The 21,090-nt window shown below is 25.3% G+C and overlaps 2 protein-coding genes across 2 annotated transcripts; one reads left to right on the top strand and one right to left on the bottom strand.

Annotated features, from left to right (window-relative positions):
- Window positions 1-3,325: 3,325 nt before the first annotated feature.
- Window positions 3,326-5,251, top strand: LOC110603353 (probable protein phosphatase 2C 72). The gene is made up of 5 exons (XM_021741055.2): window positions 3,326-3,554; window positions 3,656-3,970; window positions 4,384-4,498; window positions 4,595-4,818; window positions 4,907-5,251. The coding sequence occupies exons 1-5, from the start codon at window positions 3,390-3,392 to the stop codon at window positions 5,123-5,125; spliced, it is 1,038 nt and encodes a 345-aa protein (XP_021596747.1). The 5' UTR covers window positions 3,326-3,389; the 3' UTR covers window positions 5,126-5,251.
- Window positions 5,252-5,878: 627 nt separating this feature from the next.
- Window positions 5,879-8,566, bottom strand: LOC110603157. Its single transcript, XM_021740853.2, has 4 exons — window positions 8,169-8,566; window positions 7,991-8,096; window positions 6,632-6,775; window positions 5,879-6,303 (listed from the first exon to the last, which is right to left on the bottom strand). The coding sequence occupies exons 1-4, from the start codon at window positions 8,453-8,455 to the stop codon at window positions 6,049-6,051; spliced, it is 792 nt and encodes a 263-aa protein (XP_021596545.1). The 5' UTR covers window positions 8,456-8,566; the 3' UTR covers window positions 5,879-6,048.
- Window positions 8,567-21,090: the final 12,524 nt, after the last annotated feature.

Raw genomic sequence — 21,090 nt, 5'->3', positions numbered from 1 at the left:
TATAAATGCAATTAGTGAATTTAAATTTTTCAAAATTATAATTAATAATAAATAAATTAAAATATAAATCTTAATTCATCCAATAAAAATTAAAAAATGACATGATGAAGTTAGAATAACATTTTAAAAATAAATAAATTATCACAAAATCACATTTTTTGCATGAATTATATTTTTAAAAATAACTTAAGTTTTAAGTAAAAAAAAGTTAACAAATTAAACTATTTAATTATTATATTTTTAAATATGAAAATTGATTTAAAAAAAAGGAAATACACTGAACTAAATTGTTGAAAACAAAGAGTTAGCTAGTAAAATCTGTTATTAGTAATACCCATTTATTTTAATTTATTATGGGTATAAATATAAAATCCATTTTCACATGAGTTTAATATTTAGTATGATTTATTTTATAAAAAAAATTAAAATAATTTTTAAAAATTATGTAAAAAACTTTAATTTAAAAAATTAAATCTTTTCATTTTAAATAAAAATTAATTGAATTAATTTTTTATAAAATTATTAATTCTAAAAAAGAAATATTTTTTTACCTACAAATCATTGTATTACATAGCTCTCAAAAAAGCAACAAAAATTATAAAACGGAGAATTAATTAAAATTAAGGGTGAGTATTAAGTCGATTCAGTTTAAAATTGAATTGAATTGAATAAATTGAAAATTGAAATTTTAGTATGTATGAAAATCAAATCAAATCGATTTTAGTTAGAAATTGAATTGAATCAAACCGGTATAATTCGATTTGATTCGATTTAATCGATTTAAATTTTTAATAAATTTTTTTATTTTTTACATTTTATTTTTAATATTTTAAAATTTAATTAAAATATTTTAATTTTAATTAAAATATTTTAATTTTAATATGATATAATCTCTTTTATTGAAAATAATATATTATTATCACTAAGTTCGATTCGATTTTTTTAATTTTTTCTAATCAAAATCGAATTAAAATAACTGAAATTTTTAAAATTAAAAATAAATCGAAATAAATAAAAAATCAAATTAAAATTTTAAATTAATTGAATTCCATTAATTTTCTCGATACTCCTAATGTTTTTGGATTGTTGAGATTATAGAATTGCAATAGGAATAATAATAGTCACAATATTTGAAATAAATAAAAAATAAGACTTAATTAATGTTGAATAAAAAATTTAAAAAACCATAGAATAAATAAGAATCAAAAACCTCGAATCAGGAAGAAATCAATTATTTTGGTTACCAAAGCAATATAGAAGAAGTTACAAATGTTGATAAGATGTGATAGTTATCCAAAATAAAGGAAAAGAAAAGGAGTGAGCTGATAGGATAAGATAGAGAAGACTGAAATTGCCACCCTCCATTGTTCTGGACAAATTATATTTAGACATCTGTTCCCATGGAATATTAATTTCCACAATTGATTTCTAGTTGTTTTGTTTTCTCACGAGTTTTGCCTTCCACCAATACATGTGCGGCCTTTTGACTAACTATGATGGTTTTTAATTTGTTTATTTTTTCTTATTAATATCAGTTTTTTTAAGTAATTAATGTCAGTTTTTAATAGATTATTTGAAAAAAAAAGGTTTAAATTTTAAATAAAACCCCAATCTCTTTATATTTCATGTAAGAAATTTTGAAATCCTGAAAATAAAAAAAAGCTTAAGTATGGGGAAAATACAATCATTTGACAAATTTCATGAATTCATACTAATATTAAAACATGATTAAAGAAATTTTGAGTAGCTTTCAAGACACTTGTCCTTTCATGGAAATCTAAAGTTGTTATCTTTAAAAAAAAAAAGAAATAAAATAATTAATTTGTCTAAATATGCCCTTAACACTTAATGTTTTTATGTCCATTCATAGGGATATTGGTGAGAAAAATAATAAAAAAATATAATTTTGGTTATAAATTAACCTTCCATTTAATAGAAGTTTAAAAAAATATAGTATTATTATTAATCAATTTAATTTTATTAATTTTTTTAATTAAAATAAAATAAAATTGAATAGAAATAATCAAAATTTTTAAAAATAAAAATCAAATCATATAAAAAAATAAAAAATTAAAAATTTAAATTAATTAATTATATTAAATTTTTTAATTTAAACCAAATACGACGACCACAAAACAATATTTTCGCTATAGTTTAAAGGGGAAAAGGATGTTTTTATTTATTTATAATAATAATAAAAATAAATAATAATAGTAATCATCATCCACACACTTGGAAGAAATAGGGCCAACTACAAAATAATACTTTCCTAAACTTTAGAAGTCAACTGGGATATTTAAACAGTAATACTATTAAAATTATTTATTACGCAATTTAAAATTGTAATACTATTAAAATTTAAATTGTTAGCCATTTAATTGTTTAAATTTTACTTTTAATAATTTAATTTTTATAATTTTAATATTTATAATTATTTAATTCATTTAATTTGATTGATTTTTTCAAATTATTGTTGACTTTAATAAAAATATTATTTTATTGATAAATAAAAATTTTTTAAATTAAATTATTTATTATTAAAAATAAATAATAAATTATTAATTTTACTATAACTTAAATATTATATTATAAATTTCATTATTTGTTATTAATAAACGATATTTATTATTAATGACTTGACTTGAAGCTAATAATATAATATATTGAACTATTTATATCTTCTTATTTATTTGTCAAAACTGCCACAGCTATTTAATTAACTACATATTAAAAAAGTTAGGACACTTGATTAAGGATTCAACTTTTTTATGATTTGAATTTTTTTTTCTATTTTTTATTCATTGATTTAGTGATTTAATACTTAAAAAAAAAAAAACTTAGAATCAATCAATGCTAAACAAATCAAACCCTAATTAGGGTCTAATTATAATTGAGCCCCACCTATTTACCACTTTTTCTCTTTTGCTTCTTTAAGAAAGTATTCTTGATCAGTATGCAAGCAATAGCCTGATGGGGTTCACAAACATGAAAATTGAAATCTATGATCCTCATGAAATTCACAAAATAATCATCTTTTTTACTAATTTTAACTAGGGTTTTTTTGAAAATTTATAAAATATGGATTTGACTACAAAACTATTACTCCATATAAATAATTAGCCTTATAAAATTGATAATAAGATGCCTCTTTAAGTGAATCTTGGGGTAGTCCAGAATAATACACAAAAAATAACATTAAAAAACAGTGAATTATTATGGCAGGTTGTGCTTTCATCTCTCTGGGAGCCACTTTCTAAGTTTAAAAATAATAATTACTTGGCTAACATGCGCCTGATGTGGTCCTTAAATTCATGATTAAGGAGACTAATTCACTGGTCGTTGGAGTTTAATAAGTTAGTTGAGAAATAAGAAATCTTATACAAGTTGAAATGGGAATCTGCATATCCTCTGCATCTTCAGAGATACACCAGGCAGAAGATGGCCTTGAAAATGTTATATACTTGGAAGAAAATATTGCTTTTAACAAGCTTTGTTCCCTTTATTCAAGAGAAGGAAGCAAAGGGTTAAATCAAGATTCTGCTATTCTTCATCAGGTTGGTTAATGGATTTCTCTTTAGATTTCATCTTTACCTGTTTTCATTCTTGTTGTTCTTCAATTATAACAGAAACCCATTTTTTATTTTGTTGTTTCAAGGGTTATGGAGTGGAAGATGGAGCTTTTTGTGGAGTTTTTGATGGGCATGGAAAAAATGGTCACATAGTGAGCAAGATTGTGAGGAATAGCTTGCCTACTCTGTTACTTGGCCAAAAAAATGCCTTGGAGAAGATGAAGAGAGTTGCAGATGGCAACAATGAAGAAGTTGAAGATGTTTCATTGCCAAGCAAGAATTTTTATACATGGAAAGAGGCTTGTGTTAATGCCTTCAAGGTGATGGACAAGGAGATCAAGCTTCAAGAGAATTTAGATTGCTCTTGCAGTGGAACCACAGCAGTAGTTGTTCTGAAACAGGTAAGTTTACGAAAAAAAGGGAAATTTCTATATTTGAAGGAAACGCGTTAGTTAGTCTATTGGTTTTGTTTTTTAGAAACTCTACTAATCAGTATATTCCTTAATTTTAGTGTTAAATATTTAAAAAAAAATTAAAATGCAGTAGATATGAAAGTACTATTAGTAAATTTTTTATAAAATTAAAAAATCTAACTAATAAGTTTTTCTAAACTATAAAAACTAAATAATAAATTACTCAACGGTTATAATCAACGGAATCACTAAGTAGTAAAAATTTTAAAATTTTAAAATATTAAAAACATTTTAATATTTTTAGTAAATTTTCAAAATAAAATTAAGTACAAGCATAAAGGTTTGGAATTTTGATGAATAACTTTTGTTCATGTTTTTTCTTGTATTGAAAAATCAAACAGGGAGAAGATCTTGTTATAGCTAATCTTGGAGACTCAAGGGCAGTGTTGGGTACAATCAGTGAGAATGAAATCATGCCTGTTCAATTAACCACAGATTTGAAGCCTACTGTGCCAAGTATGGCTTCTTCTTTTTTTCTTTCTTTTTTCTTTTTCTTCTCTTTTGGGAGGCTGTAATTTCTGACGAATCAACTGTTAAAACTATAATTTTCAGGTGAAGCTGAGAGAATAAGGAAGTGTAATGGTAGAGTGCTTGCCCTGAAAGAAGAGCCACACATCCAGAGAGTGTGGTTACCGCATGAAGACACTCCAGGCCTAGCCATGTCTCGAGCTTTCGGAGATTTTCTACTCAAAAACCATGGAGTAATTGCATTGCCTGAGATCTCTCATCGCCGATTAGCATCTAATGACCAATTCATCATTCTAGCAACAGATGGGGTAAGCCTATTTCCATGGGAATTCATAATTTTCCTTTCAAAAATGTTGTGTTAATGGCTGTTGGGTTGATTTTTTCATGGGAATTCAGGTGTGGGATGTGCTTAGTAACAGCCAAGTAGCGTCCATTGTGTGGGCGGCAGATAGCGAACAAGCAGCGGCGAAGGCAGTGGTGGAGGCGGCTGTAGCCACTTGGAAGAAGAAGTTCCCATGTTCAAAGGTGGATGATTGTACTGCAGTTTGCCTCTTCCTGAATAAGAGGCACCGGCAGGATGCAGCTGACTCCGGCCTTAGTTATAGTTCCAGTTGAACGTTGTCATTTCTCTTTGGTGCAGCTTATATTGAAAATGCTGTTGTCTAATTAAGATTTGAGATATATGATGTGTAGCTACATATTAATACAGAAAAAGAAATACATAAACAGTTCATTTCACTATCTCTGGGAAATAATCCCCAAGAATCATTTGAGACAGAACCAATTTCAATACAAAGAAAGTGAAAATAAAACTTCCCATGTATGCATAATTGCAATGAATTATAAAAGTTACCACTGCAATACCACGATTCTAAACATAAAAGATATAGTTATGAGTAAAGCCCCATTCTTTCTATTGATTTCATACATTATCATCGCCCATTGGTCCAACTCAATTACCTGGCTTTGGATGAATTCTTTGCATATATTTTCACAACAATTAAGTTTTAATCTCAACTACTTGGAGTCGATGATATAATTTTTTTTTTCTCTTCATTGTTAGACACCAAATTAACATTACCTTCACATTATATGAGATGGGATATCTTAATATCTATCAAACTTGTGGGTATGTTCTACCTTAGGTTTCCAAACATTCATTCCCTATAATATAGTTAGTTTGGCCATAGTCCTACGCAATCTACTTATTACTTCGCGCAAAAAAAACAAGTCAAAAGTTTATTTTACCCTCTAGCTCCAAATTGCAATGCAATAGTGATATCGCTAAACTAAGAAGGAATCATGATTAGTAACCAATAGCAAAAGATTAAATGGCAAGGAAACAACATTCTATATTCAAGAGTAAGAGGACAAAAAAATCAATTATTATTCTATTGAACCAATAATCGATAATAACACTCTCCAGTAAATAAAACATGAGAGTTTTCTATTTTGCATCAAAAGAAAAAGAAGAAGTGTCAGCATGCCTATATATAAGTCCCCAGTGAAACCAAGCCAAAATCCACGTTTCCCAAAAATCACGCAGAGGCAGAATTATTTTTTGGATCATTATCAAGTAGGTCATCATATGAAACAGGTACCCTCATTCTGTCATGAACAGATCTTAGTTTCTGCTCAGCATTGTACTGTTCATGCTGATTTTGAGGCGCTACTTGAGAACCATCTGGACCATTAGATGCAACCTTATCAGTTAGTGAAAATGTAGTTTCTTGAGAGGAATCTTCCTTGTTTTGCTGTGGTGCTTGTCGAATATTTGGCTGTTTAAGTTGCTTCTGAAAAGATTAAATCCGGATTGTATAGATTAATACTTGATAGTAAGTGAACAAACTTGGTACTCTAGTAGAAGCACAATGCATTACAAATCCTTGAACAGCATACAGATGGAATTAAATATTTGAAGTTCATAACCTTTTTTGAGTGACCAAAGAGGGGAATGGGTGAAAGCTTGTGGATGCAATACAAAGACAACAAATACGCAAGCACATGTTTATAAAAACAAAACATAGTTCCATATGCAATTCATGCAATCACATTTTCTAGGCAACTTAGTGCTTGGATGAGGCAGCTTCGATATATTTACTGGAAATAATATTTACACACCTCAAAGTCCTTGGACTTTTTCATTATCTCTTTGTAGGCCATTGGTTCTCTGGTTTTCAGTATGTTCCATAATATTCCACCGCCAGTTCGACAGCGTCTGCCATCAGCAGTCATCTGTCCTCCACAAGCCTGAATTGCATCAACCTGAAACTTCAATAGTTTAGAATGCATATCTAGCAATATACATAGAAGAAAAAAGTGTGCAACTGTTGTTCAACAGATAATCCTGCTATTAGGAAAAATAAGAGAGTATATAGCCAAACAAAAATATGGAGAATACTATAAGGATGATGAAACATATATTGTAGCTTTATTTATATATATATATATATATATACACCCGAAAGAATCAGATAAATAAACGCACAGCTAAGCAACAAGATTGTAATTATATGTGTACAGGACTTTGACGGACAAACTCCCCCTCCCCCAACCTGGAAAAAAAAAAGAAAAAAAATTACACCATATATTATGATTTAACTTTCGGTCTATCCAAAAAGCATAAAGAGTTAAAGATTCAAATCTTAAACATAAAGGATTAATTATTTACAAGAACATAGGAAAGTTACCTAGTTCTACAACTGTCTGTTTAATATATGCAAACCTATCAGGTGGAAGAAATAAACTGGTATGCATACAAAATAAAGAAAAAAAAGAGTAAAATATAATAGTAATAACTAATTAATTACAACCTATAAAGAGAAAATGATGCAGTGGTTCAGCCAAGGTATATTTCATCTCAGAGCATAGAATTTGCAGCAAAATGCTTCTGCAATGAAAAGATGCAAGGGTAGAGAAGAAATATACAGAATCAGGTATCCAGAGTGATTAATTCCTCTGGGCTAGTACAAATTCAAATTCTCACCTGTTCTATCAGGAATCAAGTAAATATTACTTGTCATACCAAAACAGCCAGGTGATTTATTTCTAAAGCTATTGTCATAGGGAGGAAAAGGAGGCAATACTAGGAGGGGTAAGGTAAAAAACATCCCGAGAAAAAGGTACCTACCAACACTAGACAAATAATAATGAAGAGTTGGTTTGAAGAAAAATGCTTGCTTAGCATTAACAATGCAGCCCAAAAATCTTCAAATGAGAAAAGCACCATTGGGACAAATTCATATTAACACCATACTCCAACAATATCTACTCTTAGGTTCTTCTAAAGATTAAATCAGAATCAGGAAACCATAAATTTTGCCATCCAAATAAATCTTTGAATGCACATTCACCTTGAAGCATCATATCACAATCTGTCTAGCAAAAACAGTTAATAAACATAGCTGAACATCAATCTTGCTGTTTATAAACAATAATTACTTGAATCACTTATTTAAAAACTTTCATTCAGAAAACTACCTCTTTCACCATATCACTTAATGCAGAAACTCCCAGGCAAGATACAGCAGTATATACCATGTAGGATTTTTTCTCTTTCAGACGTCTACATGTATCTATCACAAACCTGCAAACATACAAGAAAAAGGATTAACATGAGTTTAGGGATTCCTTTACGGCATTTCAGTAGAAAAATTACCTATTTATATCTGTTACGTTTGGCCCTAGACTGCCTCTCTTTTTCCTGTTCCTCTTCTTATTTTCCCTACGCCTGCGGTTTTTGCTCTGTGAAGCTTCATTCCCACTGACACACGCACTCCCACCACCACCGCCATCGCCACCACCGTTGCTCTTTCCGTGATCAATTTGTGACTTAGGCTCAACCAGCTCTCCTTCTTCTACATCAGCCATCTCAACATCTTCAGCCTCTTCTAGTATGTCGTCTTCTTCATAGATAGCTTCCAATACACTCTCCCCTTCCTCCATCAAATGACACTGCGAGTGGCTGATGGTGTATCTGCTGGTTTTGAGGTGGTTTTCTAGTGAAACAACGGAGAAAAAAGCGTGTCGCCGTTCCGATTATAAAAACGGGAGATGCTCGCACCAAACGGAGTTGAGTTCAGTGGGCTGGGCTTTTATTGGCCCCAATAGGCATTGCACTTTGCACCTGAGCCCAACATTTCAACCCATTTCAAGATTTGGTAGAAATTCGAAACTTCGAGTCACTATGGGCTTGCTTTTTCATCTATAAAGCCCATCTGAGTCCAATACCCGCAACCCGTACCCGTTCTTGCAAAAGAAATTTCGCTACAAATGCCAACCAAAGTAATTTTACTTTCAAACAAATAGGAAGCATAAGCGAAATTTTAAATATTAAAAATATTAATTAAATTTTAAACTAAATATACTAATTTGTGCAAATTAATCTTTCAGAGGAATTTTTTAAATAATATGATAATACAAATTTAATTAAAAGTAAGTTGCATTGATAGCATTTTAAATGTTCTTGTTTATAGAAAGTGATTTAATTCATAGTTAAATTAAAATAAATTATATACTAAAGTATTGATAAAATTAAAAAATTTATGATAATAATATTTTAATATTATAAATTTTAATTTTAAAAAACAATGATGAAAAATTATAACATTTTAAAAAATTACAATTTTATCTTGAATTTTAAAAGTTTTTTAATTAAACTCTAAAATTTTTAATTTTAATTCATTATATTTTGAATTTCACTAATATGATAAAATAAATCGGTAATAATTTGTCAGATAATATAATAATTTTATTAATTTTTAATGAAAAAATTGATGTTAGATGTAAAAAATAAATATAAAAATGTAAAGTTTGAAATCTCTTTACCTCTCTTAAAAAGCAATTCTTTAGGTAAATTTATAATTTAAAAAATTACAACCACCAGAGTAGTTTCCCTAATGTTTTTGAAATTTTCAAGATTAGTAGTGCAGAATTTCCTCAAGTCTAATCAATTACATAATGAAATAGTTGGACAGAGACAGAGATTTATGATGTAATTCTCCACGCTCCACCATGCAACTTGCAAGACCAATACAATGGCAGTTTGCTTCTTGCAGTGCAGGCTGTTGATTATGACATTTGAATTCATCCCCTAGCTAGCTTTCTGTATCACCCACTTGTCATTGTATAATATAGCAAATGAATGTTCATGTGCATTCACCACCACGTCCCTCTTTTATCAAAATAAGGAATAGTAATCTTATCCATTACTATATAAAAAAAAATGAGTAAAAAAATTTTGGTGGCTGAATATATAATTTAGCCTCAAATTTTTTATATAAAAAGTAAATTATTGTTAACTTTTTTAATATTTGATTTTTATAAAAATTAAATTTTATAAAATTTAAAGATTGAATATTTATAATTTATAAAATTATAATATTGTATAATTGCAATATTTTAAAAAGAAAAAATTATTTTTTAATATCTAAGGTATAGATATAATTAATGAATTTATTTTTTTACTTTTAGAATTCAATACTTCCGTCTCTAAAATTTAACCTTGTCAAAATTTAAATTCTCTTTGTAAAAAATATCGTTAATAACCAGAAAATTGATCGAATTATTTTTTTTAAAACCTAATACTTCAGTTATTAAAATTTAATTTTTACAGATTTATAAGTCTCTCTCTCAAAGAATTGAAGAAAAAAAAATATATTTTCATTCCTAAAATATTCCATAATTAATATATTTGTCTCTCTATTTTTTGAATTCAACATTTTAGTTTCTAAAATTTAATTTCGTCAAAATTCAAAAAAAAAAAATTTCAAATTCAATTTTCATAAACAAATAAAAAATTTAATAAATTTAAGATTAAAATTCAATAAAAATAGTAAAAATTAAAATATATAAAATTTAAATTATTAAAAATAAAAAAGTTAAAATTCAATAAAAATTATTTTTTAATATTATTCATTGTTAATCACTGCTTATCATTTAAAAAATTTATTAAAATATTTTTAATATTTTAAAAGTTTGTTAATTAATTTTTTCATTAATTTTAATAATTAAATATTATAAAAAAATCTAAAACACTCCTGATATATAGAGATTAATTTGAATAATTTAAATAATCAATTAATAATTTTTTCTAAATTATAAAGATTAAATAGTAAGATATGTAGTGATAAAATTAATAGAAAAATTAATTAGTAAATTTTTTAAAATGTCAGAAATATTTTAATATATTTTTTAAAATTAAAAAATTAAATAATAAATTTTTCTATACTATAAAAATTAAATAATAATTTTTTTATTTTATTATTTGATAGGGTATTTTCAGATTTTTTTTTTCATCAAATGAAAATAATTAATTTAATAGAAATTTTTGATAAAGAATACTAATTTTTAACAAAATTAAATCTTAAAAATAAAAATATTAAAATTAAAAAAATAAATTTATTAATTATGTTATATTTTAAAAGACTAAATAAGTAATTTTTCATTATAAAAATAAAGCACAGATATTCAAAAAGTAAACAGATTCCGACCCCACCCAAACAAAAGAGTTCAAAGTGGGAGGATTGGGCACACTCAAATATGAATAAATTTATAATATATATGGAAAGCATTGATTTTTCGTTGTTTAAAAAAATAAATAAATAATTAATAATAATACTAATATTGCAATTATTGAACTAGCTTCGTAAAAATCCTAGTCCTTTGAAAAATTGATGAGCATGATAACTTGTCTTCCAAAGAAAGATTACGACTTTGATGAAAATCTTAGTTTGAAGGATTTGAGACATTTTTAAACATGCTAAATTATTGAATGATTTCTTTGCTTGCAAGAGAAGAGAAAAATAGTTCTAAAATAATAGTACCAACTAACTTTAATGTAATCACATGTTAAATGTTTTATATGAAAAATATTTTTTATATTTTATAATATTTAAAATATTTAAAAATTTAATCGATAGAAAATATTTTTATAATAAAAAATAAATTATTTAAAAATATTTTATTAGTACGAAAAATATTTTTTAACTGAATTTACACATTTAAGAGTTATAAGAATTTTCATATTCAAAAGCTGGTACGAAAATGAAAGTTTAATTTGGATTTAATTAATTTTGCATGTTAGGTCCACAAATCCTCCACTTTCAAAACGCAACCATAATAATTTATAAGAGACATCAGGCGTGACGATGGAAAGATAGCTCCTTTGATATGACTTCATATCTTATTAATTACTCATTTCATTTTGTAATTTTTATCTATTTTATTTTTTATAAATATTAAAAAATATAAATATTTTTATTAATTTTTAATTATATTTATTTTAAATATATTAAATTTTATTAAATATTAAAAAATATATTTAAAAGTTTTTTATAAATAAAATTATAATATTTAATTTATATATTATTATAGTATAAAAAATATAAATAAAAATTATAAGACATTTAAATATATTTTTTAATTAGTCCTATATAATATAGATTAACCGTTTCAAACTATTTTAGTTTGAAAGTGAAAGACGACGTCAAATGTATGGATAAAAAATATATATATATTTTAGGGAACATGTCAATTTTTATTTTTCACATAATTATGCTATTCTTCGATTTCTCATTTAGGTAAATATTTAAAAAAATAATAATTATTTAATTCTTATAATATAAAAAAATTCATTAATTTTTTAATATTAAAAAATATATAAAATTTTAAAAATTTTATTAATTAATTCTGATATTAATTTTATTCATTAAATATATAGAAAAATTTTAAATATTTTTAATAAAAATAATTAATTAATTTATATTTTTATAATATTAAATAATTAAATGATGAATTTTTTTATATTATAAAAATTAAATAGTATAATATTTAATATGTAAAATCAAACGAATAATTTATTAGTAAATTTTTTTAATAATTTATAAATATTTTAATATATTTTTAAAAATAAAAAATTTATTAATGAATTTTTTTATATTATAGAAATAAAATTGTAATTAAATTATTTATATATTTATTTATATAGAGGTAATTCTTTTGGAGATTTCATTAACAATACATTATTCGAAAATATCAGATTTTAGCAAAGAAACTTAAATTCGTTCATAAACTAAAGGAATCTTGTGATTTATTGCTAAATTTATATTTTTTTTTCCATTAAACAATGAATTATGTGATTCGTTGTCAATTATAGTAATATATTTTAAATATATTTCTAAAAATATATAATGACCAGGATGCTATTGATGCGTCCTTTATTCAGCTTCGAGCAAAAGAATATGTTCATGCATGGAGGTTTTCGATGCAGGCTGGGTCTGGACCGAGAGGCCGGTCTTTGAAGTATGTTGGGTGGAAGCCGCCAGAAACAGGCTGGGTGGTAGTGAATTTCGATGGTAATGCATTGTTGTCAGCAGGAAGGACAAGTTGTGCAGGTTGTTTTCGAAACAATGAAGGTAGATGACTTTTGGGCTTTTAACGGTTTTTGGGCAATTTGGAGCAATGGAAGCTGAGTTATGGGGAATATATTATGCTTTAGTATTAGTATGGGATTCAGAGTGGAAGAAGATTGAAGTTCAAACGTATTCTCAACTCGCGTTAGATTTACTTGCAGGTAGAGGTGCAGAAGTTTTTAGAGTTGCTAATTTGGTGAGGAATTGTCGTGATCTTATCAATAGAAACTGGAAAGTCAAGATGGTAAAAATTTACAGGGAAGCAAATGCGGTAGCGGATCGTTTGACTAGTTTAACTATTGGTGATGATTTTAATTTGAAAATTCATCAATGGCCTCCTATTACTATTAAATTTTTACTGGATGCTGATAGGTTGGGGCTTTCATGGCCTAAATTAATAAAATAAGGGCTCTATCCCTCTTTTTCTAAAAAAAACAATATATATATTTTCATTTAGTGATGAATTTAAAATTTATTATTAAAATATAAATACCAATTTTTTAATATAACGATGTTGGGTCGGCAGGGTGGCGAATAATTAATAACCGGAATTCATTTTTAAGTAGGATAATCAAAAGTTAAATATTTCCCACGAGTGGAGTTCATAGAAGATTTTGAAGGTTCTAATGCACGTTAGAGTATTTTGCAGGTTCAGAATTTAGTAAGGAAAGGACTTAAATGAAGAATTGGGGATGGACAAACTGTGAATGCATGGAGGATGCCATGGTTAAAAAAGAAAGCTAATTTCTTCCTAAAAACACCTTGCACTGAGGGTTTGAAGAATTTTAATGTATCAGGTTTTATTAATGAAGATGGGTTAACACAAAATATTAATTTAATTAATAATATCCCCCTCTCATATTTATATAGAGAATATAGTTCATCGTCGTATTAGTATGAATTATCTTCCAGATAAATATATACGATCGTTTATAAACTCATATTTTTGTATTGTTAAGTATGGGTACCATGTTTTTATTCATTCTAATACTAGTCTGAGTCAAAATGTGCTATCTGAAAGATAAAAATATTTATATTGGCCGACTATTTCACTAAAAGTTAAAAAAGTTTTTTGGCGAGTTGCGCATGGTAATTTTGCCAATTAAAGTGAATTTATCTTCTAAAAGTTTAAATGTTTCTCCTGAGTGCTGTGTTTGTAAGAGATAGAGAATGATCCCCATGTCTTATACAGGTATCCAATGGCTCAATAATGTTGAGCTTGTTTGGAAAATAATGAGCTGCCATCCTCTCAGAAGTAAAAGCCGTTAAGTGAAATGCTCTCTTATATTTTAAATAGTAGGAAAAAGAAAATACATAGTAAATATGGTGAAGCTTATGGTATGAGAGAAACTAAAGAGTTTGAAATGCTAAATTTGACCGGCTACTCTTATTGTGAATCATGCTCTCAAGTATTTAGATGAGTAGATGCATGTTCAATTACCTAGAGGGCAACATATTACAGGTACCCAATAAGAGAACTTTAGTTGGCAAGTTTCCTCTGGATTTTTGAAATTCAATGTTGATGCTAGCACTTACATGAAAATAAGACCAGTTTTAGAGTAGCAGTACGGAACAAAAATGGACACTTTATAAGTGGTATTTTGCTATTTCAATAGGAAATTTTGAACTCAAAGTATGCTAAGGCTATAAGATTAAAATCTCCTTTAGTTTGATCGAGAGATCATAACTGATCATATGTTATTATTAAATTAAATTCAAATGAGGTAGTCTTGGCGATTAAGGTGGGATAAGAGGATATTTTTTAGTTTAGATAGATTATTTTTTATTTCAAAAGTTTTTTAGGTAGAAGTCCAATTGGGCTCTGGTACGGTGCCAAGACAAGCTAATTTAATAGCTCATACACCGCTAGGAGTTGTTATTTTTCATGCTAGTCTTATCTTTTGGAATGAACCCAGAACTCTATTCTATTTTGATGTTTTTCAAATTTTTTTCACTTCACACTTCATATTCTAGATTGATTGTATCATAGAGGTATGATAGTTAAAATTAATTAAACCTGATTTAGTTAAGTTTTTTCGGGATTTACTTAATAAATATTAGAATTTATGGTAAAAAAATAAAAAATTAAAAAAAATAAAATAATTAAACTTTAAATTTTAAAAATGAATTATTTTTTTTTTAAATTAAAATGAGAAAAAATAATAAGGCTTTGAACGCTGGCTTTGAACTATGGAGCTCATTTCTATATAGCTCAAATGAACCCGGCACGACCTAATAAAGTCCGAGTAAAGATACCGAACTCCTACGAGCTGGTCGCCTCCTTGGTATAGCACATGAATTCTAAGTGTGCATACAGAGGGTACGAACCGGCCATTTTTGTATTTATTATCCTATAACACCATTATTAATGTACTGTATGCCTGCATAAAAGCACCCTACAGGGATACTGTTAGGAAATCCAGATATTACTGTAATCCAAAACGTACAACGAAAAATAAAAATATTTGTTTTTCTTATAGGATCTAAGTGCTTCGTTTATTTCGAAAGGAAAGATAAGATACTAACCTGTTAGACTCGACGAGAATATACAGTTTCGGACTGATGGTGCAGCTCCTAAAACGAACACCCTCAATGATATCCACACGAGCGTTTCCGTTTAGGGTGCTAACTTTCTCAATGGATGGATAAACTATGTGCTCCCAATCTGCAACTCATAAAAATGGTCAGCCCAAAAAAACTGTTTTCTCGCAATTTGTAGAGGAGGTTTTATTTAGTTTTCAATTTTTTTTGCTGTACTTCTTTTCGCAAAAGAGTTGTTTTCATAATCAACTATTGCACTCTCGAAGTCTATTTTCAAAAAACAAAACGAAAAAATCATTTATTTGTAACAGTTACAGACAGACTGCAGATATTTTAAATATTATTATCTTATAATACTAAATAGTTAATAATAATAATAATAATAATAATATCTTTATTATTTTTAATTATATTAATGGGCTTTTAGTCTATTAATATGATATAGAATATCAACGACGTTCTTTTATGTGTGACCCAATAGGCTCACATTAATTAGCAATAGATCTAGTCCCATTAGACCCATAAATTATAAACGGCATCTAACAATATATTATGACTACTCAATTAATATGAGAATTGATAGTCCGATAAAGTCTAACAAATAGAACATGTATTAATCACTTTGTCACACGATATCTAGTTTGAACATAAGTTATGGTCAATATCAAACTTATAATGTTCAAATTTATGATTTCTCGATCTCTAAGTAGACTGATAAAACCAAATGATATTGATTACACTATCAATTCATTTGAGCAAGGCCATGAATTTCTCAGTCTCACTTATTGAGGAGCTAGAAGATATATCTCTCAAAGGGAATGACAAATTCTATCTTAATTGTTCAATATCCTCTACATAATTTCTATTATACTCAATTATAACCTTTATGATTATCCGATTAAAGATAATGTTTAGTTATGTCAAAATATAACAGTTCTTATGTTATAAACTATGACAATCTCAAGTAAAAAGACTAAAATATAACTATATTGATATTCACTTATGACAATAATTCATGTAGTAATCTCAATGTAGGTCCATCCAATACTTTGTTCTCTAACAAATATCTATAATTATTGAATTATATCAACATATACATAATCATCTCATGCTTATCGATCAATAATTATATTAGTCATATTTTATTATTATCACCATAATAATAAATAATCTGAGATGTTAATCATTATTAGATAACATGCAAACAAATAATAATGATAATAAAAATTTTTTTTATTAATAACCAAAATGACATATAAAAAATATCAAGATAATGGTTTAGAGCAAATACACTAAAAAACACGGCAATAAACACATCAAATTTATTCAAAAGTATTTATATACCAAACTAACCTTAAAAAATTATCTCTCCTTTTTAGAAAGAATAATTGATCTCTCTCAGTCACATGAAGGAAACCAAAAACTATTATTTTTTTTTTTTTAATTTTATTTCTCTTAACTCCACTGAGTTTTTAAATTTGACTTACGCGTCGGAGAGTTTTGACCGGAAACTTACTCAATAAATTCTGACATTTTTTTTATTTTATAGGTCCCTTTTCAAAGTCAAATATAAAGAGATTTAAAGAATTGATTACAGATCGATTATCAATCCAATGAATTAAACTTCTATTTAAGTGTAGTCATTTAAATGCCAGCATTATCAAAGTGGATCATATTAAATGGAGAATTAATAATTTAAATATTCAAACGGCTTATATAGGCTATCATCGACCTAACCCTTTATTTTCTTGTAGATTGGCCTAACGAGAATCATATAACATGAATGCCACGTCAAGATAGAGCTATTGAGGTTCTCACTCGAGGAATCCAAGCTCTTATCCAAATTCCCAAGTGATAGAGACAGTTATGGAATCTATTAGAATCAATGTACTCAAAAATAAAACTGAATATTAACGACAGACCATTGGATGTTGATGCACCTCCCACTCTTTCTATCTTTGCCTCTCTTGTTTATTATGGAAACTGATATTTGCGCAGCCCTTTGCCCATCATTTATGGACATAACATTACAATTTCTGAATACTTGTAAAAAATATTTTATATTTTTTAAAAAATTAATTTATATTTTATTATTTCATTATAATATTCAAATAATAAATAATGTTCACAAAAATTTTAATAGGTAAAAAATTCCATACTGCTTTTATTAAAAGATGAAATATTTTTCTTAAAAATAGCTTAAATTTCATTAAATTTGAAATTTTCATTTTTGACAATTAAAGTTTAAATTTAATTAAAAACAATTTTAATCAATATATTTAAACTACTACTATTTTTCACTAACTTCACCGACAATATTAAATAGATGCGTAATTTAATTAAATTTTACCACTTTTTACAGAGTAGTATTGAAGATAAATACAGAAAAAAAATTATATTCTTTCCATTATATCATTTTTATTTATTTTATTTTTTCATAAATGGTAAAAAATATAATTTTTTAATTATATTTATATTAAATACATTAAATTTTATTAAATATTAAAAAATATTTTAAAAAAATTATTAAAAATAAAACATAATTAAATAATATGAGTAACTTCCTAACAAAATTTCACAAAATTTCAAAGTCTCGTTAAGAATTTCTTTAAGAATTCTCTTAAATTGGTAGTTTATCAGATGCTAGTTGATATAATATTCCATAGTTAATAATTGCATCTCGTTTGGTTTCATATAAAGATGTGATTTTAAATTTTTATGAATTATTAGGAAATAAATTATTAATTATGATAATGACAATAAAATAAAAAATATAAATTATTAATAATAATAACAATAATGATGAATATTGATAGTGATTGCATTTATTTATTTTTCTTTAATAATTTTCTATTTAGTGTAGATTATTTATAAAAAAAAAAAAAACTCTAATACATTTCTACGAATAGAATTTAGATATTGATATTACAGTCCTATATAAAGCTGATAAGTCTTAATTAAACTCAACCGAAATTAATTATATCTACGTAAACCTGATTTATTTTATGATTGTGGAATTAATTAAATAATTTATATTCAAATTATATACATTTCAAATATAGATAATTGCTAAATTTCAGACGGACTACACCCTCTTCAATTCATTTAATTTAATTTTAGATTTATTTTATTTTTTAATAATAATTTAATATTAAAATTTAAATTAAAAATTAAAAATAAAAATTGATATTTAATGTGGTAGAAAATAAAATTAAAATGCCATTCGTGTTTATAAGCAGTAATTAATTTCAACTCTCAAATCAGTAAAATAATTGAATTGGCGAATGTAATGAATAGTTTTATAGGGAAAATTATTTTTGTTTCTGAGATATAGCGTAATTAACATATTTGTCCCTCTGTTTTTAGAACCCAACGCTTTCGTTCCTGAGATTTTATTCCGTCAAAATTAGAGGTCCCTCCGTCAAAAATACCGTTAGTGATAGGAAAAATAACCGAATTACCCTTTCTAGAACTCAATACTTTAGTCCCTGAAATTTAATTTCTACAAATTTATAGGTCTCTCTCTCAAAGAATTGAAGAAAAAAATATATTTTTGTCCCTAAGATATTATATAATTAACATATTTGTCCATCTATTTTTTTGAATTCAACATTTTAGTCCCTAAAGTTTAATTTCGTCAAAATTCAAGAAAGAAAATCTCAAACTCAATTTCCATAAACAAATAAAAATTTTAATAAATTTAAGATTCAAATTCAGCAAAAATAATAAAAATAAAAATATATAAAATTTAAATTATTAAAAATAAAAAGTTAAAACTCAATATAAATATTTTTTGTGATGCTGTTCGTCATCGATCACTGCTCGCCATTTTAAAAATTCATTAAAATGTCTCTGATATTTTAAAAAATTTACTAGTTAGTCTTTCCGTTAATTTTAGTCGTTAAGTGTTATAAAAAAAGATCTAAAATTTCCATGATATGGCGTGACTAATTAGTAAATTTTTTAATAATTTGAGGGACTAATTAATTTTTTTTCTAAACTATAGGGACTAAATAGTAAAATATTTAGTGATAAAATTAATAGAGGAACTAACTAGTAGACTTTTTAAAATGTTAGGGACATTTTAATATATTTTTCAAAATTGAGGGGCTAAGTAGCGAGTTTTTCCATACTATAGGGACTAAATAGTATTTTTTTTCATTTTATTATTGATAAGGGTATTTTTGGGATTATATTTATTCTCTTTTCTTTGACCAGGTGAAAATCATTGACTTAACATAAATTTTTTTCGGAGGGACCTTGAATTTTGACGGAATTAAACCTCAGGGACGAAAGTGTTGGTTTCTAAAAATAGAGGGACAAATCTGTTAATTACGCTATACCTCAGGGACTAAAAAGTAATTTTCCCAGTTTTATATTATAAAAAGTTAGAGTCGGTTATTAAATCTGTTAAAAATTTTATTGGTATCGATTAATGAATAAGAGATATCATGATTATAGGTATAATGGAAATTTATTGAATTGTATATGTTATTAATTTATGTATTAATTTTTGTTATATTAATTATTGATATTCATTGATAAATAATATTTATTAATTACAGAAATAATTTAGTAATAAAGTAATATGAGTGGTGTATGAATTTTTCATAAAATTTTTTTTATAAGAATAGAAATTATTTTTATAAATTTATAAATAAAGCACAAAGTCATATACTTTAATTTTTTTAAAAAATTTTATAAGAACTATTATGTTTATATATTATTTTGAATTATTTATATTTTTTCATTAATATTATATACCTTTTATAATATGATTAATTTATAAAAAAAACATTCACTTAAAAAATTTAAAATAAAATATAAAAAATTCATTAAATTTTATTTTTTTTTGTAATTAGAGTAATTATTATTTTATTTCAAATAGAGTTACAGATATAAATTACCACATGTGAAATAACTACTTCCTCGCACTATATTTTTCTTATATTTTTTTTCTGAAATTATTTTACCTAAAATTATTTGTAATTTTAAAAAATTAATGAATATTATTTTTTTAATTATATCTCTATGTCTATTAAATATAATATTTATTCATACAATTTTGCAGTGCATATTTTTTATTCTCTCACTTTTAATAGTAGATTAAAATAAAGAGAATTATTAAAACTGAAGTAATTAATTAAAAAAAGTAGTTAAAATTTTATTATAAATAGAGTGATTTAATTGTATTATTAATTATAATAGAAACTAAATTATAGATTTTATTAAACTTTAAAAACTTTGTTATAAATTACTTTTTTAATAAATTAAATATTAAATAATTAAAAAAAAGTCATTTATAACAAAGTTTCTAAAATTTAATAAAACTCATAATTCAATCTTTATTATTTTAATAATAAATAATATAGTACTTGATTTTTTTACATTAATAAAATAGTTTTTATATTAAAATTTAAATTTATTTTTTATAATAGTATAATTATTTTAATTTTAATAATTTATAATAATTTAATTTTTATAATTTTATATTTATAAAAATTTAATTTTTTAATTTAAATTAATTTTTTAATTAATAGTTGATTAATAATAAAATTAATTAAAAATTATTTTATTAATAATATAAAATTTTAGAAATTAAATCGTCTAACAGGAAGAGATTAAATT

Source organism: Manihot esculenta, chromosome 16 (genome assembly GCF_001659605.2).
Source record: "Manihot esculenta cultivar AM560-2 chromosome 16, M.esculenta_v8, whole genome shotgun sequence".
Lineage (NCBI taxonomy): Eukaryota > Viridiplantae > Streptophyta > Magnoliopsida > Malpighiales > Euphorbiaceae > Manihot > Manihot esculenta.
Note: the sequence above shows the minus strand (reverse complement) of the source record. Positions and strands in the feature narration are given on the sequence as shown.